A 19,749-nucleotide genomic window follows, 5' to 3' on the forward strand; every position below is an offset into this window, starting at 1 on the left:
TGTATAAAGCTTTATTTGTAGGCAATTAAAATAAGCAGGTTTTTCTCCTCAACGAGGGACTTTCCAGGCCATGTTCCCAAAAAATATAGATGGCGCTGTATACATTTAAAGTGATTATTACTTATTTTCTCACTGCTCGGGCACATAATTATTCGTAAACATATTATTGCTTGATATTTGGATCATAGTATGTATATAATCATGTTGCTACCTATATTGCTTCTCTTTATTTTGATCAGAATAACAGTAGGTAGACTGGTAGAAGAGGTGTTGTGCTTGAGTCGGTGTAATAATAAGGGTAATCGTGTATACCTAAAATCAAAGATAAAAGGTGCACATGTCTGTTATCCGTGAGAACGTTAAACATATTTTTTTTTGCGCCTGAAAGTCCCTCGTTTCGGGAATTTGACTTAGATTATTGGGGATTATGAATTGTCAGTGGCAACCCTGGTAACTTCTGTCAGTGAAATACGTTGAATGCATTGTTTGAAAAAAGTACAAATTGTTTTTGTTTTACTCTGTTTTATAGGAAGTGAAGCTATTTTATAATGAAATTACATATTAATTAGATATAATATCGTTTTATGTATATTTTGTTAAGTTTTTAAAGTTAAGTTACTACATATCTATCAAAATAAATGTCAAGATGACTTCTGAAGTTGAAGCTTTGAAAACAAATGAATTTTTACGACGACGAAAGCTGAGAATTCAGCAGGTTTGGTTTTTTTTTACTACAATACTTACCATTACTTTAAATAAAAATTAGAAAATTTACCAAGTGCTCGGTTGGAAGTTTATTATTACAAGAAAATTTTTAGGTTAGAGAACAATCAAAAGACATTGCTAAAAAAATAAGACAACGCGCTTGTGCTGAGAAGTTCCGGCATCTAGAGAGCTTCGATGCGGCTAAAGCAAAGGAATATTTAGAACAACAAGACAAGTTGGTCAAGAAATTGGAACATTTATGTGCTAAAGGCCTTGGGAATGTTGGTGCAAGCCATAAGAAAGCCAGTCAGTTGACCCAAAAAGGTGACACATCATTTAAATTATTATAAATATATCCTTTGTTTCTGTGCTACAATATATTTTACAAATATGTTTCTGTAATCTTTTAGAAGATAAACCTGAAAAAATAGATTTGTCGAGACAACGTGGCAGAGAAGCAGCTGCTGAACTCAGAAAAAAAAAACAAGAGGAGTTAGATGACAGAAAAAAATCACTGGACCGGAAGTTGCAGGCTAGGTAATTAAATAAATGTTTATTTTTAATGTATTGTATGAGTTTGTAAATCTTTCTTCATGCATTTTAAGTATAAAATATATTATTTCAGAGAAATAGCAAACGAGATCAGTAGAGAGAAAGCATCCACTATTGCTAGTAAACTATCAAAAACTAGTGTCAAAACTCCTGAAGACCCTGACAATAGAGCAGAAAACCTTCAACAGCAAGCATCCACTTCTGACCTTGCTAGTAATGATAAAGGGAAATCAGATACAGTGACTGCTGATATGGCTACACAATGGGATTATGAAGGAATGCCTAATGAATGGGAACCTCACATACCAACATTGTCCTTACCCAAGGATGATAGCTCATTCTCCCCTAAAACTATTGACAACAAGTCTGAGCGAACAAAGAGACCCAATCTTTTTGCACTCAGCGATGAAATGCCGTCCAGTTTACGTGGAGGACTCACAATTGTTCCTGAAGAGAAACCATTAGGCAGACCATCTTTGACACTGGTCTCTGATTATATTCAACACAGGGATCTCCGGTTGCGTGAACCTGATACAGCAAGTTGTAGCAAAAAACCAAATGATGACTTACAGAGCTTAAAGCAAACAATAATGAGGACCAGAGCGGCGAGAGCTGAAGGTAGTTACTTAAATCCAGTCTGTCACGTAGCCGATGTGCAAGTGGTGCCAGTGCCATCCTGGCAAGCCGAGATAAACTGTGGATTTTGTACCCACCACCTTACTCATCACAAGCACAAAAAGCCTATCGAAGGAAAAGAGTTTAAGTCCATTCCTAATTCACAAATTAATAGGATTTTTAGCTCAATTAGACCTCCAAGGCATGATTTACTGCCAAGCCCAGTTCTCAGAGGGTCTAGTCCTTTCCGAAGAAGCAAAGTTGGCCCTGGAACTTGTAAGCTTTGTGTAAACTTAATCATCACTAGCTTGATGCCAGTTTCTTCATTGGTTCTGGTCACCACATTTTAACATAGTTGTCATATAAATTATCATTCATTCATTACTGTATAATAGGCTGTAATTATAAGTTGACATATCTCATACTAGAGTTAATAATAAACTCATTATTGCGCTATCACGCCATATGTTGCAATTTCTATTTTGATTTTATATTTTAAGATTTCATACTAATAATAATTAAAGTTTCAGCAAAGGGAAGTGGTAATGAAAAGCCCACAAAGTTGGGTAGTCAAGAAAGTGCTTTAACTAAGAAAAGTTCTGTGACAATGTATAACCATTCTACTAGAGATTTAAAGGATGTGCCTTATGAAGAGAAAAAGCATGTTGTTCGTGACCCACAGGATCATGAGGATGCATACTCCCAGGCTGTGAAGGAGAATACCTCTGAGACAGTTTTCAAATCAAAGGAACATCATAAAGTACAAGACATGAGAAGCAAAGTTGCAATGACGAAACAAAATGTGGAAAAAGAGTACAAGGACACCATGGCCTTCTTGAACTCCCTGCCAAAAGACAAATCTAAACCTATTGTAAGTACATACTTGTATTAACTATTAATGCTCATACAGCTTATTTTATTTTTGTTACTTTACCAAACTTGATTTCACTTTCAGAGGAATGCCTACAAAGATGAACAACAAATGCTTATGGCGAAGGAGTCTCGACAAAGGAAGTTACAACAGGAGTTTAGAAAGATCCAAAGGGATTGCAGGAGACATCCTAACACAGTAAGAACCTCTTATAAAATTATTTAAAAATGTTATAATTCCTTTCTTAAATGTAAGAATTTATTTACAGAACTCTAATAGTCGTCGGCAATCAAAAGTTCCTTTAAATGACGACACTGATGGTGGGTTCAACGCGAGAGATTTCCAATACTCTTGGATGCCTGTACCGGAGAGCGATGGGAACCTCGCCATACACACGATACCCACTAGGCTAAAGGAACAAAAACAAGGAAGTGCTGTGAAATTTAGCAAAATTGATACGTATCATGAGTACCGCTCGCGGCACAAACATACACCTCCCACTAAAGACACTGCCAGCTACGAAAAACAGAAGGTCCTCGTAATAGATGAAGAGAGTAAAGCATCAGAATCATCGTCGTCTGATTCCGAAACTAGCTCTGTCGAAAACATGGAACTGGATACTGACAAGAAGCAAAGTCGTACTGAAGCTACCGAGAAGTTATCTGATGCAGAGAGAATTATAATCTGCAAGATTGTAGACAACAACTCAGAGAAGAAAGACAAAGCTAAGAAAAAAAGAAAGTTCATAAAAGAAATTGCTAAGTCTTTGAGCTATTTGAGTAAGGACAAGGTTGCTAGTAGTCATGCAATCCCTGAAGAAGTTAATAGTATAGGTAAACGACTGACCCAAAATACTGAGGCTATATCTTTTGAACATTTAAAAGAAGGTAACAAAGATCAAAATAATCAAATATTTTTAATGCTAACTTTGTATTTGTTTACATACTATTCTTTTTTTCTTTTCAGGTGTCTACAAGACAGTGAACGAGAATGGGTAAGCATTTATGCCTAATATATTTTTGTAAAAAAAACTGATATTCCAAGTCATTATTATTTTTATACACTTGAAATTTTTCATGCAGCTATTGTACAGCACATAGCACTGTCACTTATAGAAATGTTAGAATATTGTTGTCCAGGTAGTGGCTATTTTTAAAGATTAGTTTTTAAAGTCCTGTTTCCGATTCCCAGGGTGGCTTACAATGTAATGAGTTGTTACACTGCTAATGTTGAGCTGTGGGAATCAGCCGCTGGCACCAAGCCCTGGTGGTAAATAAATCAATCGAGTAAAATTAGATAGACAAATATTAGTTAGCTCTACTTCATTGTTGTTAGTTCTTTTCATTTAGAAACGTGAAGAAATTTACCCTTTAGTACAATTCAAAATTCAAATTAAAAAGCACATCCTTTTATTTTAGGAAAAACTAATCTCGGCCTCATCAAGAATTTCATATTTATGAAATTAACGACGATCGTTTGGCTTATACATAATTGTATACTTTTATTATTCTTATAGTTTGTAGAATGTTGTTTAGTATTGAATTTATTATAATACAAGAAATGGTTAAAAATTTGTCGAAAATGTGTCAGAAACTTTCCCGTAACGTATGAAGCGATCTTGCTGTGTTTTTTTCACTTTTTTTCATATTTATTTTGTGTTTGTCTTCAGGGACAATGTGGCTTCAGTACATTTCAAAGACCCTTCTAGGGAAGCAAGTAGAATTCAACATGAAAGTGGAGTTAACACTACTGCTTCAAGGTATATGGAATGCGGTTTCTACTGTATGTGTTTGAAAAAAGTACATTGCTTTTTAATATCAGGATTGTATTTCGTTCCAGGTGTCCAAAATTCCGTAAAGACCGTGGATGTGGATGTCATGGTGACCCAGCAGAGAACATCAAACTTCTGAATGCATCTTCTAACTCCACGTCAACTTCGTCTTTCAAAACTGCTACCAATGACAAAGGCACTTCTTTATCAGATAACGGTCTCAAATTTGCAGATGGGACTACCAAACTACCGGAGTTGCTTGACGGTGGTTTTATAAAACTAGTCGACGACAAAGGTCATGAATCGGGCAAATTCTATGTTGGTGCTACTGGATTTCTTAAAGATGATGCTTACGAAGTTGTTATACAACTCAGAAAGAAAGGCGATACTGCAACGGACAAAAAAGATACCCAGAGCGAAGCAGAAGATAATGCTTCTAAAGTACGGCAGCAGTTAGAAGATATGCATTTACAAGAAAGTCAACAAGCACAGCCCGCATCTACAGTGAGATCTACAACTGAACACAAATCGTTAGGAGAAAGTTCACAAAGTCCGGTAAAAGTGGCTGCCGAGTCTGGTACGCCTGTACAAGACAAGACTACAGAAAATCAAGAAGCATGTATTCAAAATTCTTCTGTCGTCCATCGTATTGAAGAACAAATTGCTAATGTAGACTATCAGGATAATATAACAACACAAAAAAATGAGGATAGCAATTGCGTTAATAAAGCCGTCTTGACACTTAACCAGGACTCTTTTGCGATTTCACCTGAAGTACCCAAAACCGATTCTATTACCGTGAAGCCTGGCAATTCTGTTAGCACTCAAACAACTCTTGGTTCCCCAGAACACAGACCAATGTACATTCAGATGAGCTCTTCTACATCAACTGCCTACATGAGCCCACCAGAATTAATCTTGCCAACGTTTTTGACACATGGCTATCACGTGAATGTTGATGAATCTAGTATGGGCAGTAAACGAGATGCAAGTGTCACATTACCAGCAGAAATGTCTACAAGAAAAAGAGAAAGCTCTGCTAAACAATGTGCACATGCAAAGCAAGGCAAAGCAAAGTCATCTAGTTCATCACCGAATAGTAAATCTAAACAGACAAGTAAGAAAATAAAAGCACCTCCAAACTCTTTACAAAGCACATCATCTTTACGTAATTATGATAACTTAGAACAAATTTGGAAAAAGAAGATTAATACGACAACCTCATTTTCTAGAACATCTAAAAAATGTCGCAAATGTGAAAAACGTGCCGATCCTAAAACTAATGTCAAAACTCACTGTAGAAAATTAAGACAAAATAATGTTCCATATAAAGGATTTTCTGGAAGTCAAATGAGACGCATTAATTCTATGGCTGCATATTTATCAAGAAATCAAACTTTCAGTAGCAAGAATGCACGCGACAGCAAAAGAGGTAAAACTGACCTTAATCCGGTAATAAAGTGGTACGTAGATAAATTGTTGAAGCTAAACAGGGAAGGGCTTAAAGCTGTAAAAGTTATGAATCAAGATTGTAGCACAGTTTCAACTCCTGGCAGCTCTATAGTTAACGTTCCTAACAATATTGATGAGAATTGCCAAACGATGGTGGAAGCTGCAATTTCTTTGGAACAGATCAAACAATCAATTACGAAGACAGTCTTAAACAAATGTGATCATCACGTATATCGAAAACATGACTCGGATGGGGATAGTGACACTAAGCGGTACAATATAGCCAGAAAGTATTTAACAAGGCAACCTAGAAGAAAAATAGTTCATAAAGTAAAATCTCTTAATATTTCTCGAAGCCTACTTTCCAATAAAACAGCTACCTGGCGTGAAGCAATTTCGAATGCCCAATCGGTGATACCAACTTCTGAGACATCTTCTTCTAGAAACTGTAAAGAAGACAAAAACTTATCTACGTTGATTAGAACAAAATGTCGCAGTAAAAGTTCACCTTCTCCAAGAAGAAGTGCCAGCGAAGAAATAAGACGTAATGATAATTTAACAGATTTTAATATATTCAAAGATATTGTTAAAATAAATAAAGTAAGTGAAGCCGGAAAGAAAGATAAACTAGGTCAAAATAATGAGAAAAGATCAGACGTATTTCGTATCACAAATTCCTCTCAAGACGATGTTGTAATCTTAACTACAGACTACGATAAGAATTTGCAACAGCAAGCTTCTATTGAACCGCTTAATATTTCAACTCAAACTAGCCGCATTATTGACGACGAAATAAATTTTATGAGATTAGCTGAAGATAAACTTCAAAATATGGAAAAAATTGCCGATCTCACAGAGAGATGTACTCAAAGACTCTCAAATCTTGCAAAAGTTCTTGAAGAAGTCAGAAAAAATAAATCGTTGGCTTATAGCCAGGTATCGGATTCTGCATCAGATATCGACCGCGCTTCTGGTATAAATTCTGATACACAAGTACCAATTGCGACATATGAGCCAGTTGTAGAAATAAAAGAAAAGAGCACCCCAGGCCCGTCGGTGACAAATTCGGCTAATGTTTCTCAAAATGAAACAAATGACTTACCACTAGTAAATCCAGTGAATTCTCCACCAAGAAAATCTATCATCTCACCTACACCAAAACCTACTCATTCACAGACACCCAAAGTAGTCGAAGAGGATAATAAAGATGTTGGGTATACGCCATTTTTAACGGATATTCCTAAACCTGCTAAGCCAACACCACTTACCCCTCCGAACAACACTCAAAATAAAACACCGCAAATACTTTCTCCAAATTTCACTGTTGGTGAACACATTAGTATTAAAAGTAAAGGAAAGCCTCCTCCTGCTTTATCTCGGAGATGTCTAAAACGTGCTCCCAATTATGTGATTCCACATGAGTTGTCGACAGTTATTGAAGTAGACTCTCCTTTAAGTGTGAAGGCAAAGAATCATTCCGCGCGCAATGACACAGATCAAGAAGTAACTAACACTAAATTTAAAGAAGATGCCTCTCAAAGCAAAGAAAATAGTGTTAATCCTGATCTACTTCAAACCAACATTAATATGTCTCGACAAAAAGGAAAAATATCTTCAAATGATTCATCTGACGATTCGAGATTGCAAATGATGGATTTAAAACAATTCAATGAGATAATGTTGAGGCCATTCATTAGTATCCAAGATTATGCGAAGCAATGCAACATAGAACCACTTGAAGAAGGGTCAAACATTGAAAATCTTCAAAGGGACGATGCAATAAACGATGATTTGAGTTCTCTACACTCGGATGGCAGTCTTCCAGATGTCATTGCAGAATTATTAAAACGAAACATTATAAGTGAGCCTTTTAAATTTGATAGTCCATCTAATGTAAATTCTACGACAGTGTCCTCCGAATCTACTCTGTCAGTTTTAGCTTTATCAAAAGTTAAAAAAGATAAAAAGAAATCAAACGAGCTATTATATTCCAATAAAGAAAACATAGAGAGTTCTGATACATTAAGTATGTCGTCCAACCCAGACCTCGAAAATGCTTTCAAGAAACTTGGTATGGGTTGGGCTTCTTCTACTTTGAAGAAGACCAAGGAGCACCTAGCCCTTTCATCTTCTTCTAATACATCTAGTTCCAGTATGTCACAATTCAAAATAAAAAGTGTGAGTAATCAGAATTTCCCAGCGTTAGTAACAGATTCTGTGTCTTCAGTACTGAATGCATCTAATGCACCGTCATCGGGAAAAGTTGCGGCCGATTGTACTAAACACGCTGAGCAACAGACTTCTATGATAAACTCTATGACTGTGAAACAGTTTCTAAATAACGAATTGGCTAAACGAATAACTTTTACCAATAAATCACGAAGAAGTGATAGAGAAGAGGAATTTGTTTCTTTGTACGAAACTAAAATACCTGAAGACATGAAGCACACCTCTAGCTTGATTCGCGAAGAGCGTTCTATTGATAGTAACGCTAGAGCGCGAACTTCTACGCCTGTTCAAATCTTCAAATCTATGACGTATCACTCTAGTTCCAGTTCCAACATATCTAATGGTTTATTCAGTAACGCTGACGACCTATCTTCCGTGAAGGGAACTTCGAACTCAATGAGAAATCATTCTACATCTGACAAAGATGACCTAACCATCCCCAATTTTAGTTTGCGGACAAAAAAAGGTTTGTCAGATCACAGTGAGTGATAATTGGACTTAATGATACCCCATTATGTTTGAATAGGTTTTGCAAATAAAAATGTAAATTTACAGGGCATAATGCAAGTAATGTTAATTGTTGGACATAATATAATATTTTCGAATAAATCAGTGATATTTGTATTACATTGTTTTAATTTTTACAATTTTCTGAATAGTCACAGCCCAAACACGCCATACACCAATCCTGTTCTTACCGTGTGCCGTGTTACCGCGTAAGGGCGAGGGAGACAGTCCATGTGCTTTCCTTCATTCATTTAGGTTGAGGTAAATCTAACTTGGTACCAATAAGGCGGACAGTATCCATTCTATACATAGTATTATCTATGGTTCAGTACAGTCTTCGATCCAGAGGTCCCAGGTTCAAACCCATGTGGGGACACATCACAAAAATCACTTTGTGATCCCTAGTTTGGTTTGGACATTAAAGGCTGATTGTCCGAAAGTAAGATAATTCGTGCTTTGGAAGGCATGTTAAACCCAGTTACAACTTACTGATGTAAGTTAGTAGTCGTTACATGAACCATGTCAGAGGCCATTACTGGCTCAATGACACCAGGGTTGATGGGGTCGGTTATCCACCTCACAACCCACACGACAGAAGAAGTGCAGTCTTTGGTACATTAGTTACAAATCGAGGGTTGAAAGGCAAATGGGTTTAAGCGACATTTTGGGCGAAATTGACTTATATATATATTCGGAATCAGCGATTTTTTCCGCGTCGACTGATCTTGGTTTCAGATCAATCGAAGCTACTTTTTGGCGCTTCAACCAATTAGCACTTTGAGTACATTTTTAAAAACCCGTGTTTTAACCGACAAAAAAATGCACAAAATTCTGGGCGGGTGGCATATCAGTCGTATTCCGGGATATGAGTCGGTCACATAAGCTGTTAGGTCTTTTCATTTTCAGGATTCGAAGTCTGTTAAAGCGTTTTCCCTGACAGTGTTTTGTTATAGATAAGTCGGTTAAATCATTTGTCCTTAGACGAAACGAAAATAGATTTGGCGCTTAAATCTTTTTGCTTTAATCCAGATTTTATAAATATTGTCGCTTCAACCGTTTTGCCTTCGACAGTTTAAAAGTAAAATTGGCACTTGAACTGTTTTGCCTTTACCGAAAATATTCATAGAATTTGACTTCAGCTATTTATGCTACATTTTTTTTAATTTTTTGTCGTATAAAACAACTATCATTTTCTTTTGAAAGGACTTAAAACGTTTTTCCAAAACAAAAAAGAAATAATGTTAACATTTCAGTCATCGCAATTTTGTATGAAACCTTGTGCCCGCATCACTTCAACATATCAAAATAAGTATGGGCAGGTCCTGGTTGGGCGGTTCACACAGCTAAAAATTACGATTGGGAAGGCCGGAAGTGTGCGTGTCATCATGTCACCCAAGCCGTATCCGTTGATGGTGACTTCTATTTGTGTCTATTCCAAGTCGTTGTTGTGGTAGACTTTGACGTGGCTAGCGGAACCGAACTTCGAATTGAAGATCTGGTCACATGGAATACAATCAAGCTGGCCAGCCGAGTTTACCGTGTAATTGTAGGAAGGTTTCCGTTGAGTTTTCCGTATTTGGCGTCTTGGAATAAGATTTTTGAGGACCATATCACGCGCCATTCCAGGTTCAGACACATTCATCCCAACTATCAGTTGGCATGTTGAAAGCCACATGGTTGCGCTTGAGTACGTCTTTGTACCGCAGGTATTGTCCACCTTGTTTACAGTTCCTTCTAGACACCTCGAAATAGAAAACCTTTCTGTCATCCATTCGCATGACGTGATCGCACCATCGTAGGTGATGTTTTATGATGAGAGCTTCTATTCCGAATATGCCAAAACGACGTAATACTTCTGTTATTGGAAAACCATCTTGCCGCTTTATGCGAAGGATGGACCTTAGACATTTAAAGTGTTACGTATCAAGTACGCCGCTGAGACTTTGTACACTAATATTTTAAGTTTTCCAAAGGCTGCCACCGCACCTGTTATCCGGGCTGGCAACTCCGATGACTTTGGAGTCATTTCATATTTGAGAACCCAAATATTTTAATTTTGAAACTTCCTCCAGCTCAGCGCCCTTTAAAGCAACATTGGAAGAAGCTACATCCCCGGAGCATCCTCTGGATGGTTATTTTAAAAGGGTTTTGCACAAAACTATAAATATTCTGGTGTGTGACTTAATTGAATCGGCCATTCCTCGGCAAGTTTGGTTAACTGACGCATAGATATGAGACATGAGAGATCAAAAATGATCTTATTCATTTTAGCCTTAATTTCAATTAAGCTATAAATAACAATTCCACAGAGTATCCCACTTATGCGTGATACAGAAGCGATATATAAAGAAAATAGACTACAAACCATGGCTCCATGTGTTATGACATAGCCTTGTTTCGCGCCGTAGGTAACGACGAATAGCTCTGAAAAGTTACTTCTAAATCAAACTGTCGTCATCATGTCGTCATGATATTGTCGTATCAGGATAAGTCATAACTTTTCAGGACAATCTGTTTTCTTTAGAGTAATCCACAAGCCGCGTGAAGCCTCACGCAGCACATAACAAAGGCCGATGTTGTTCAAGCCTTTTGGCCTGAATCTGTTTAATAACAAAACCGTACCCCCATATCTCTGTCCGGACAAAATCATCATTGGGTTTCCGGAAGTACCTTTTCTGCATCACGGGATAGAATAACGTTAAGGCTAAAATTTAATATCGATCGCCATCGACTCGCAAAGAGGAAGAAGGCTAAAATCATTCCAGCAGCTGACTCCCATATCTTCAGGATGAGTTTGTATAACCAGTTATTAATGTGTAGGCATATTATATAGTTCAGATGGTATTTTTGATGTGTTGGTATTCGTCATCCTTCTTAGCGCGGTAAGAAGTTCTTCAAAGGTCGGGGGTGCCGCTAGATCTTAAGCGAAACCCCCGACCTTGTTGTAACAAACTCGACCGATATGTTGTAACAAACAAGTCACTGGTATTACTATTGGGATTTAAGACATCGTTAAAATGTGTCCAAAGCGCTGCTAATAAGTCTTTCTGATCAGTGAGGCGTTGGGTCTTTTCCTTGTTGTAGATTGAAACTCTCTTCAAAGTTTGTGGCCGAAAACAGTCTTGAAGCTGTCGAAAATCTACCGGAACTGGATTGATAGGAATCAGCATAGAGCTGAATTTCACAAGCTTATTCCACCTGGCATTTGTTTTTGAGACATATGGTGACAGAAAAGCCCGCCTGTAGTTCCCCACGAGCTGATTTTCACGTCAGAACCATCGCACCAATCTTAGTTTTGCGGTCTGGTTTACCAACCAATAACTTCGGTAGAGCAGAGCACAGCTATAAAAATGCTCGGCAAAGGAACACCATCTATTTATTATTATTATCATCTATATTATCTCATCGACAGATGTGTCTGCTGCGATGTCCGACGTATCTCGGCTTTAAAAGCATGATCGAGTTCTGTTATTGTTTGTCAACTTCGACGGTATCTTATGGCCAGCTCGAAGGCGCAAATCTAACAGAAATTTTGATCAAACAAGTCGCTGATCTATCCACCCCTGGCCGCCTCTTAATATGAGAGCAATCAGTACTTCACTGCAGTCTGTCTTAGTACCGCGTACCATCTAGTAGGAGCCAGTGCTTGGAACTTGCATCCAGCCACGTGGTCTTAAATTTTTCAGTAAATCGGAAACAGGTTGTGATAGTGAGATTAAACTCAGCACAGAGTATAAGCATATTAAGACTTTTTCAAAGCTATTTGTTACTTTTATTGCCCGCATTCAGTTGGTGACAGTCATCTGTCATCCGCCATCATACGCGGTTTACCATATCCTTAAAAAGTCGAATTAAGCATGTGTAACAATCTTTATGGTTATATTCTAGATCCTGTTTCTTAATGAAATCGATTTACTCATTATATCCGCCGTGATTTTTCCTAATATTGTAAGGTACAAATATCTGTAAATGCCTTGCCCGACTAAAATCTCTCCCAGGAAAAACGGCTTAAGGACCGACTTTATTTCCGATCTTACTAATATTTGGTTTTCATACAATTGAAATTAGTAGCGGATGGTCACTTAAGATATTTTCCTTCCCTGTCATATAACCTTTTATGGAGGTTAAGCTGATTTGCCTCTAGTCTTCTTTTTTTAAGAAGTCGTTTAACTCATTTAGCTTTAGTCAAACTAATAAGTGAGAGGTCTCTTAAAGCATTTTGCTTTTAGCCAATATTTGGCTCTAGTGGATATCAACCGTTTTTCCTTCAACTGTAATTTAGTTCAATTGAGGCATTTTGTATTAAGCGACTTCTAAAATCTATAACTGATGTGTTTTTCGAACCAAATAAATACAGAATTGTGCAACGTTTAATTTAAAATAATTCTTAGCATTTTGAACACTTTTGATTCAGTAGTTTTTTTTATATGAATTTTTTTCGAAAAAATAAAACTTTAAACGGCTCTCCTGTAAAGTTCACAAAATGTCGCTTAAACCCTTTTGCCTTTCAACCCTCGAAATGTTGTGCCTACTATGAAAAGTAATAACAAACACCTCAAAACACAAACAACAAGTGTGAATAAAAGAATAATTGTTTACTGCAACAGGTCTGTATTAATAAATAAATAGTATTTCCCCTAGATTACATCCAATGTATTCTTGGTATCACAATATTAATTAAACTATGAGAATTCTGTATAGTTCACGAAAAAATGGAATAAATAATGTGAATGATTATAATAATATTATGTACTTTATGTACATGAAAATACCTGCTAAAGATCACAGAACACAAATTAGATCCTAAATTAATCTATTAAACATAACTTTGGGGGAACTTAAATAAATTAAGTGTATGAGATTATTTAATGAGATTTGATAATTTCTTTGCACCAGCCAGATATTATACAGACAAACATTACTATGACATATTAAGATCATTTCACACAGAGTCCCCACTGATTAAATAATTGGCTACTTATCAAAAATACTGTTATTCTTTTTTGTCTTTAAATAAATGTTGCTTGGCCATTGTGTAGACGAGTCCAATGGTAAGTGCAGAGACCACAGTCCCTTGTGCTGCCACTCGGAGCTGCATTAAGTATACACTGGTGCTCATCTTGCCCCGAGTCTTGTATTTATAAATTCCAAGACCACATACACCAATCATGCCGATAATACCTGTAACGGAAATTATAAAACAACATTTATTATAGATAAACAGGTGGGTTCGTGGGTGGGTAAAAATCGTAATCATAACTGAACAAGTCTAAAAAATAACAAAACAAAAAAATTTCTATTTTATGCTATTTGCAATGACAATAGAAGGACTGACCTAATATCATGAAAGGTGAGTCTTTGGATTTCCTGGCAAGCCTCTCTGCCTGAGATTCATCGGTGTAGTCGAATATTCGCTGTGAGTTGGACATTATGACTGTCTGAATATCTGAAATAAAGAGACATATTTCTATAACACATGTAAGAATAAAAAGAAAACGGAACTATCACATTACGAGTACATGATCATGATCACAATGGAACATAAAAATGTTATGAAAGTGCTAATAACAGTTAACCTGAGAATTCGTCGTGTCTCCGTGAAGAACTGACATGAATATTGTGAAGACAGCCTTACAATGATATAAGCTTAGTTTACCTTACAATACAACTGATGATATTATATAATTATTTAAAATTTCCATAACATTGCATCACGTCTACTCCCGAATCACTAAGGTACCTAATGAGACAGCTGATCAAGGACGTAGTTGTCATTTGTCAAGACAATGTCAAGTCAAGCAAGCCAACAAGCAAGCAAGCAACTATGCCCATACCGCCATGTCTTACGTATTTTTTTTCTTGATGATTAATGAAATGATGAAAGGTGATGATGATGAAACCTAAGCCCCCACCCTCGGAGTAGACTCCTACTCCGAACCCCAAACGAATTAACTCAAAAGTCCGCATAAACTTTCGAGTTATGAAGCGGCTTCTTGGCACGAAGCGAAAATAGGCAGATACACTTTGTTTATTGAATACTCCGATATAATAACACTCGCGAATGTCTTCCGACTAACTTAATGCGATCATTAACCACAAAACACCACTTCGTATTAATTATTCAGATTATTCAATGAAGAAAGCAACTGTCCCGTTCCCGTTTCCCGCCAAAAAGCCGTATAAGTAATATTGAAGTAATAGATTTCTGAACGAAAAAGGAAATTAATGTTTATATTGCGACTTTAAGTCGTGATTTGTGATGAAGAAAATAGATAAAAATATAAAAAAGACGTTATTCGAAGCTGGATTTCGAAATCAAATATCAGTTAAAGTGAAAATAAATTTGCAAATTAGTTGTTTTTTAAATATAATATTATAAAATTTTCCCGGCGGGGAATAATAGGCGTGAGCACAAATTTATGTATATGTATAAATTAGATACATCGTAGGGGTTTACTTAATTTTCATCATTTTTATTAAAAAGGTATATGAAAACCAGATCTATATTTACTTAAATTATACATGATTTTTCTTCATTACATTTAAAAAACAGTAAATAAAGTATTGTTAGAATGATATCTTAGAGTAGGTACAATGTTATTTTATTTTATATAAAAATAGATTTAATCTTACAAACTAGGTATAAATAAAATAAATAACAATTTATCCCAGCAGATTTTTAAATGAAGGGTAAATAAGTCAAAGCGTAACTAAAGTAGTCCTTGCTTTAGCTTAAAACGGTGAAGGTGACAAGTTGTTATGTATTTTTTATTTCATATCACTTTATATTGGTCCCAGCATTTATTTCTATTTTTATGTACTTACATGTAAAGATATAAACTTTAATAATAAGTACATGATAAATCAACAGTGGTTTATCAGGAGTAGTATTTTCGTACTTCAGCCAATATGTTTTCGTAAGATGATTCGTCTATGATAATAAAACATTTAGATCGTCTGCTAAAGTAATAAATATCACCAGTATAAATATCGAACCACAGTGCATGGATATGCAAATCATGCTTTTCCAAACGTTTTTTCAGCATCTGATATGAAGCAACGTTTTGGAGCTGTTGAAGAGTATTTACCTGCAATTTAAACAAATAAATAACGTTGGTAGTTGTGATTTATTTTGATAAATTCGGTATGTGTATTGATTTATGTTTACCTGAGATAATTTGTCTTCGGTGCAAAACTTGTTTTGGGGATCAATGTATGCAACAAACTCTCTTTGTGGAGTTTCACCACTAAATAGTATTGGCTTATCAAAATCTCCGTCTACTTTAAGAAATTTGTCTAGGCTGGATTGGCAATGATTACACAGCCAAGATTTTAATGGAGACAAGCGTCTTTGTTGCTGTAAACAAAATTAATGTGGTTATTTATTCATTAACATATACGATTCACGTACCTAATTATAAAAAAAGTACACACACACAGTTCACTATACTTACTATGCTTGATTCTTCTTTACTTTTCAATTTATAAAGAAGATTCATTGCCTTACAGTCGCTGTGCCCACATATTATAATGTGCCTTATATCATTCACAATGCATGCAAGTTCTAATCCCGCAGGTTCACAACTAGTTATTTCATCCCCAAAGAATTGAGAGTGGGGTATTACATTTCCAGCGTTTCTAACTGAAAACAATAATTGGTAAATATTAAAAAAGTTATTTATGTTCTTTGTGTACTTCTATTCGATTAAAGATCAAGCCTGTAACTTCCAATTCTTTAACAATGTTTAGAGTAAGTACCTAAATAACATGCAAAATATACGCCACCGAAATTATGTGAATTTTCGGTGGCGTCAATTCACTCCGTTAGCCGAATTTATTTGATTAATGTACGCAGGTAGATAATTACAATCCACTAACCAACAAACATGTCCCCGACACTAGTTTCCGTAAATCTTGTGGGAATCATTCTACTGTCCATGCATGTGTAAAAGATTGCTTTCGGCTAGAATTAACAAGAAAAATCGGTTATTTCTATATTGTAATAGCTTAAGTTATACAGATTACATTTATTGGATGTTAAAACATATAAATATACATAGATATCTCAAAACAGTGTTCCGTTCCTAAAAGCACATCGTGACAAAATGTCGCCATGAGAAGTTGCTTTTGATTTTTTTTTTTTTTTTTTGTTTTGGTTTTCCCCGAAGGGTAAGGCAAAGGGAACTATGCCCATACAGCCATGTCTGACGTATTTTTTTCTTGATGATTAATGAAATGATGAAAGGTGATGATGATGAAACCTAAGCCCCCACCCTCGGAGTAGACTCCTACTCCGAACCCCAAACGAATTAACTCAAAAGTCCGCATAAACTTTTAAGTTATGAAGCGGCTTCCTGACACGAAGCGAAAATAGGCAGATACACTTTGTTTATTGAATACTCCAATATAATAACACTCGCGAATGTCTTCCGACTAACTTAATGCGATCATTAACCACAAAACACCACTTCGTATTAATTATTTAGATCATTCAATGAAGAAAGCAACTGTCCCGTTCCCGTTTCCCGCCAAAAAGCCCAAGTTGCTTTTGAATTGATACAGGTAGAAGAACAAAGAAATTACAACTTTTGAACGACTTCTCAAATTGTCAAATTTGACATTGACATTGATCAACAAGAAATTTGTAATTTTAACTTCAATTGAAATAAATAAAAAATATTACCTACACCTGGATTGCAAACAATTGGCAGCAGTTAAATTTGTAGTATCTGCTAGAAAATATTACTATTATCATAAAGGTTAGTATCAATTCTACTTACCACAGGATTGTCTCGAACAAGTTGAAACTGTTTGACCATACTTGCTCGGTCCAAGACACGGTATCTCATAATGCCTCTCAAGATTCTATCCATTTTTCTTTAAAAACTTACTACTTTAAAAGCTTATAAACCTTTTATTAAATAGTATATCGACCGAGGACGTGTGCTAATGTTGAGTTTGTTTTTGACATCTCTGACCTTCATTAGCAAAGCTTATCGCGTCGTCGCTGCCCCGATTCACTGTAAAACTTTGTAGGTTAATGTATATGACAACACTGCGGAGAGGGGACCGGCGTTCAACTCATACGTTTATCGTGTTTTTCAGCTGTTAATCAACTTGATAGCGAGTAGATTCTTAAACATATTAAAAGGGATTATGTGTTTCTATACTTCATACAATATTATTAACTTATATTTGTTAATTGAATTTCGTCATAAGCATGTTATCTTTAGTATACAACTTTTTATCTGTATTTTTTTTTTTTACATATTTGACTTTTAGACTTTGAAACTAGCGACTTGTGAACTCATTTCAGATGAACCCCATACCTATAATAGGGGATGGCGAGAAAGAGGAGGAACCGGTTCTCCCAGCTAACCACCGGTTTATAGAACCAGAAAGAGCTGTGAAGACTATCACAGATATGGCACTTTGGGAGAAATCAGAAGCTTATATGGAGTACACAGGATTCATAGCAACACTTAATGAGTCAATAAAGGGAAAACCTTTGTCAGTAGACTGTAAGGTATCTGATAATGTAAAGAAGGCTGCATATTTGCTGGAGCAGGTTTATCAGTTTATAGATGAGTTCCCACCAATTGAACAGCCCCAGAGATTTGGCAATGTAGCTTTCAGAGACTGGCTTCAAAAGTTGAAGGCCAACTCAACAACAATGCTCCAGCAAATGTTGCACATCAATTTACATTTGGCTATTCCTGAAATTAAGGTTTACCTGGAAGAGAGCTTTGGTAATGCTACAAGAATTGACTATGGAACGGGCCATGAAATGGCTTTTGTTATGTTTCTTTGCTGTATGTACAAAATAGAGTTTTTCAAACCAGATGATAATGTGGCTGTAGTGTTTGTGCTTTTCAACAAATATATGCATATTGTTAGAAGACTACAAAAATTGTATAGGATGGAGCCAGCTGGTAGCCACGGAGTGTGGAGCTTGGATGACTATCAGTTCATACCCTTCATCTGGGGCAGTGCACAGCTTATCGATCAACCCCGAATATATCCACCAGGTAAATTTCTGGAGGATGACATTATTGATAAATATGCTGATGACTACATGTTTCTGTCCTGTATAAAGTATATAAAAGAAGTAAAGAAAGGCCCGTTTGCAGAGCATTCTAATCAGTTATGGAGCATAAGTGCTGTGCCATCATGGGGTAAAATAAATCAAGGACTTATAAAAATGTATAAGAAGGAGGTGTTGTCCAAGTTCCCTGTGATCCAGCATGTGTTGTTTGGATCACTCCTCCCTATCAGAAGGTTTCCTATTAACATCTAAATATTAATTAAAGATGTCTCAAGAGCCAAGACAATTTTGTTAGTGTTGAATGTTGTTTATGATTGAACAAACACTTGTATTTATTTTTAAATTCAAACAGTACTGTTTAGAAAGCACTATGGATACTCTAGTTGATTTATGTAGTAGTACATAGTGTATGAATAGTATATACTAACATTGTATAAGGTACTCAACCATTATGGTGTTTGTTTTAACAAGCGAGTTGTTTCAGTATTACAAATTTATGAAATTTAAATTTTGGATAAATGTGAGTTGATCTTTGTGATATTTATATTATAGGTATTGCTAACTTACGGAGCTTGGTATTAAATTAGTTATTAAAGTGGGAAACTGTTTTATTTAATAACATAAATTAATGTATTTAATGCTAACTGCCATTTTTGTAGTACTTGTTTCAGTTTGCAATATTAAAAGTAGTAAGTACTTGTAGAAATGACTAACTCCAACTTGTATGTTTAATTTCTTCCTTTACCATGTCCAAATTTAAATAAACTCCAAGAGTGTCTGTGGGTGTTTAATTTTAATAATACTATAATTAATTTGTTCAATACACACAGAGACGGTGCCGGGAGCGTTCCAGTGCGGGAAGCGTGAGGAACCATGTCACGCCTATAGATGTAAAACAACCGATTTAAAGTGTTTTAAACAGTTGAAAACTCGCCTACAAAAATAAAAGAACGTGTTTTAAACTTCATAATGGGCAATTTTTGGTCACTTGACGTCATGTTT

General features: G+C 35.9%; 4 protein-coding genes across 6 annotated transcripts; 2 read left to right on the top strand and 2 right to left on the bottom strand.

Annotated features, from left to right (window-relative positions):
* The first annotated feature begins 467 nt into the window (after positions 1-467).
* On the top strand, positions 468-8,822 carry LOC126382031 (uncharacterized). Of its 2 annotated transcripts, none has more exons than XM_050031718.1 (10): positions 468-715; positions 819-1,029; positions 1,116-1,242; positions 1,331-2,148; positions 2,397-2,743; positions 2,828-2,941; positions 3,012-3,630; positions 3,710-3,737; positions 4,413-4,502; positions 4,583-8,822. In XM_050031718.1, exons 1-10 carry the CDS (start codon positions 647-649, stop codon positions 8,682-8,684), a joined length of 6,525 nt encoding a protein of 2,174 aa, XP_049887675.1. In that variant the 5' UTR covers positions 468-646; the 3' UTR covers positions 8,685-8,822. The 2 variants fall into 2 exon arrangements, with proteins under 2 accessions (XP_049887675.1, XP_049887676.1); XM_050031719.1 differs by having other exon boundaries at positions 469-715; positions 1,331-1,875.
* A 4,471-nt stretch (positions 8,823-13,293) lies between these two features.
* LOC126381916 (HIG1 domain family member 1C) lies at positions 13,294-14,494 on the bottom strand. 2 transcript variants are annotated; one of them, XM_050031484.1, is made up of 3 exons: positions 14,359-14,494; positions 14,038-14,148; positions 13,294-13,883 (listed from the first exon to the last, which is right to left on the bottom strand). In XM_050031484.1, exons 2-3 carry the CDS (start codon positions 14,129-14,131, stop codon positions 13,696-13,698), a joined length of 282 nt encoding a protein of 93 aa, XP_049887441.1. In that variant the 5' UTR covers positions 14,132-14,148; positions 14,359-14,494; the 3' UTR covers positions 13,294-13,695. The 2 variants fall into 2 exon arrangements, with proteins under 2 accessions (XP_049887441.1, XP_049887442.1); XM_050031485.1 differs by having other exon boundaries at positions 14,279-14,435.
* A 660-nt stretch (positions 14,495-15,154) lies between these two features.
* Positions 15,155-17,763, bottom strand: LOC126381913 (beta carbonic anhydrase 1). Its single transcript, XM_050031481.1, has 5 exons — positions 17,483-17,763; positions 16,581-16,665; positions 16,157-16,344; positions 15,871-16,059; positions 15,155-15,790 (listed from the first exon to the last, which is right to left on the bottom strand). The coding sequence occupies exons 1-5, from the start codon at positions 17,573-17,575 to the stop codon at positions 15,581-15,583; spliced, it is 765 nt and encodes a 254-aa protein (XP_049887438.1). The 5' UTR covers positions 17,576-17,763; the 3' UTR covers positions 15,155-15,580.
* Positions 17,321-19,525, top strand: LOC126381911 (serine/threonine-protein phosphatase 2A activator-like). The gene is made up of 2 exons (XM_050031479.1): positions 17,321-17,461; positions 18,019-19,525. Exon 2 carries the CDS (start codon positions 18,019-18,021, stop codon positions 18,997-18,999), a length of 981 nt encoding a protein of 326 aa, XP_049887436.1. The 5' UTR covers positions 17,321-17,461; the 3' UTR covers positions 19,000-19,525.
* Positions 19,526-19,749: the final 224 nt, after the last annotated feature.

Source organism: Pectinophora gossypiella, chromosome 3 (genome assembly GCF_024362695.1).
Source record: "Pectinophora gossypiella chromosome 3, ilPecGoss1.1, whole genome shotgun sequence".
Lineage (NCBI taxonomy): Eukaryota > Metazoa > Arthropoda > Insecta > Lepidoptera > Gelechiidae > Pectinophora > Pectinophora gossypiella.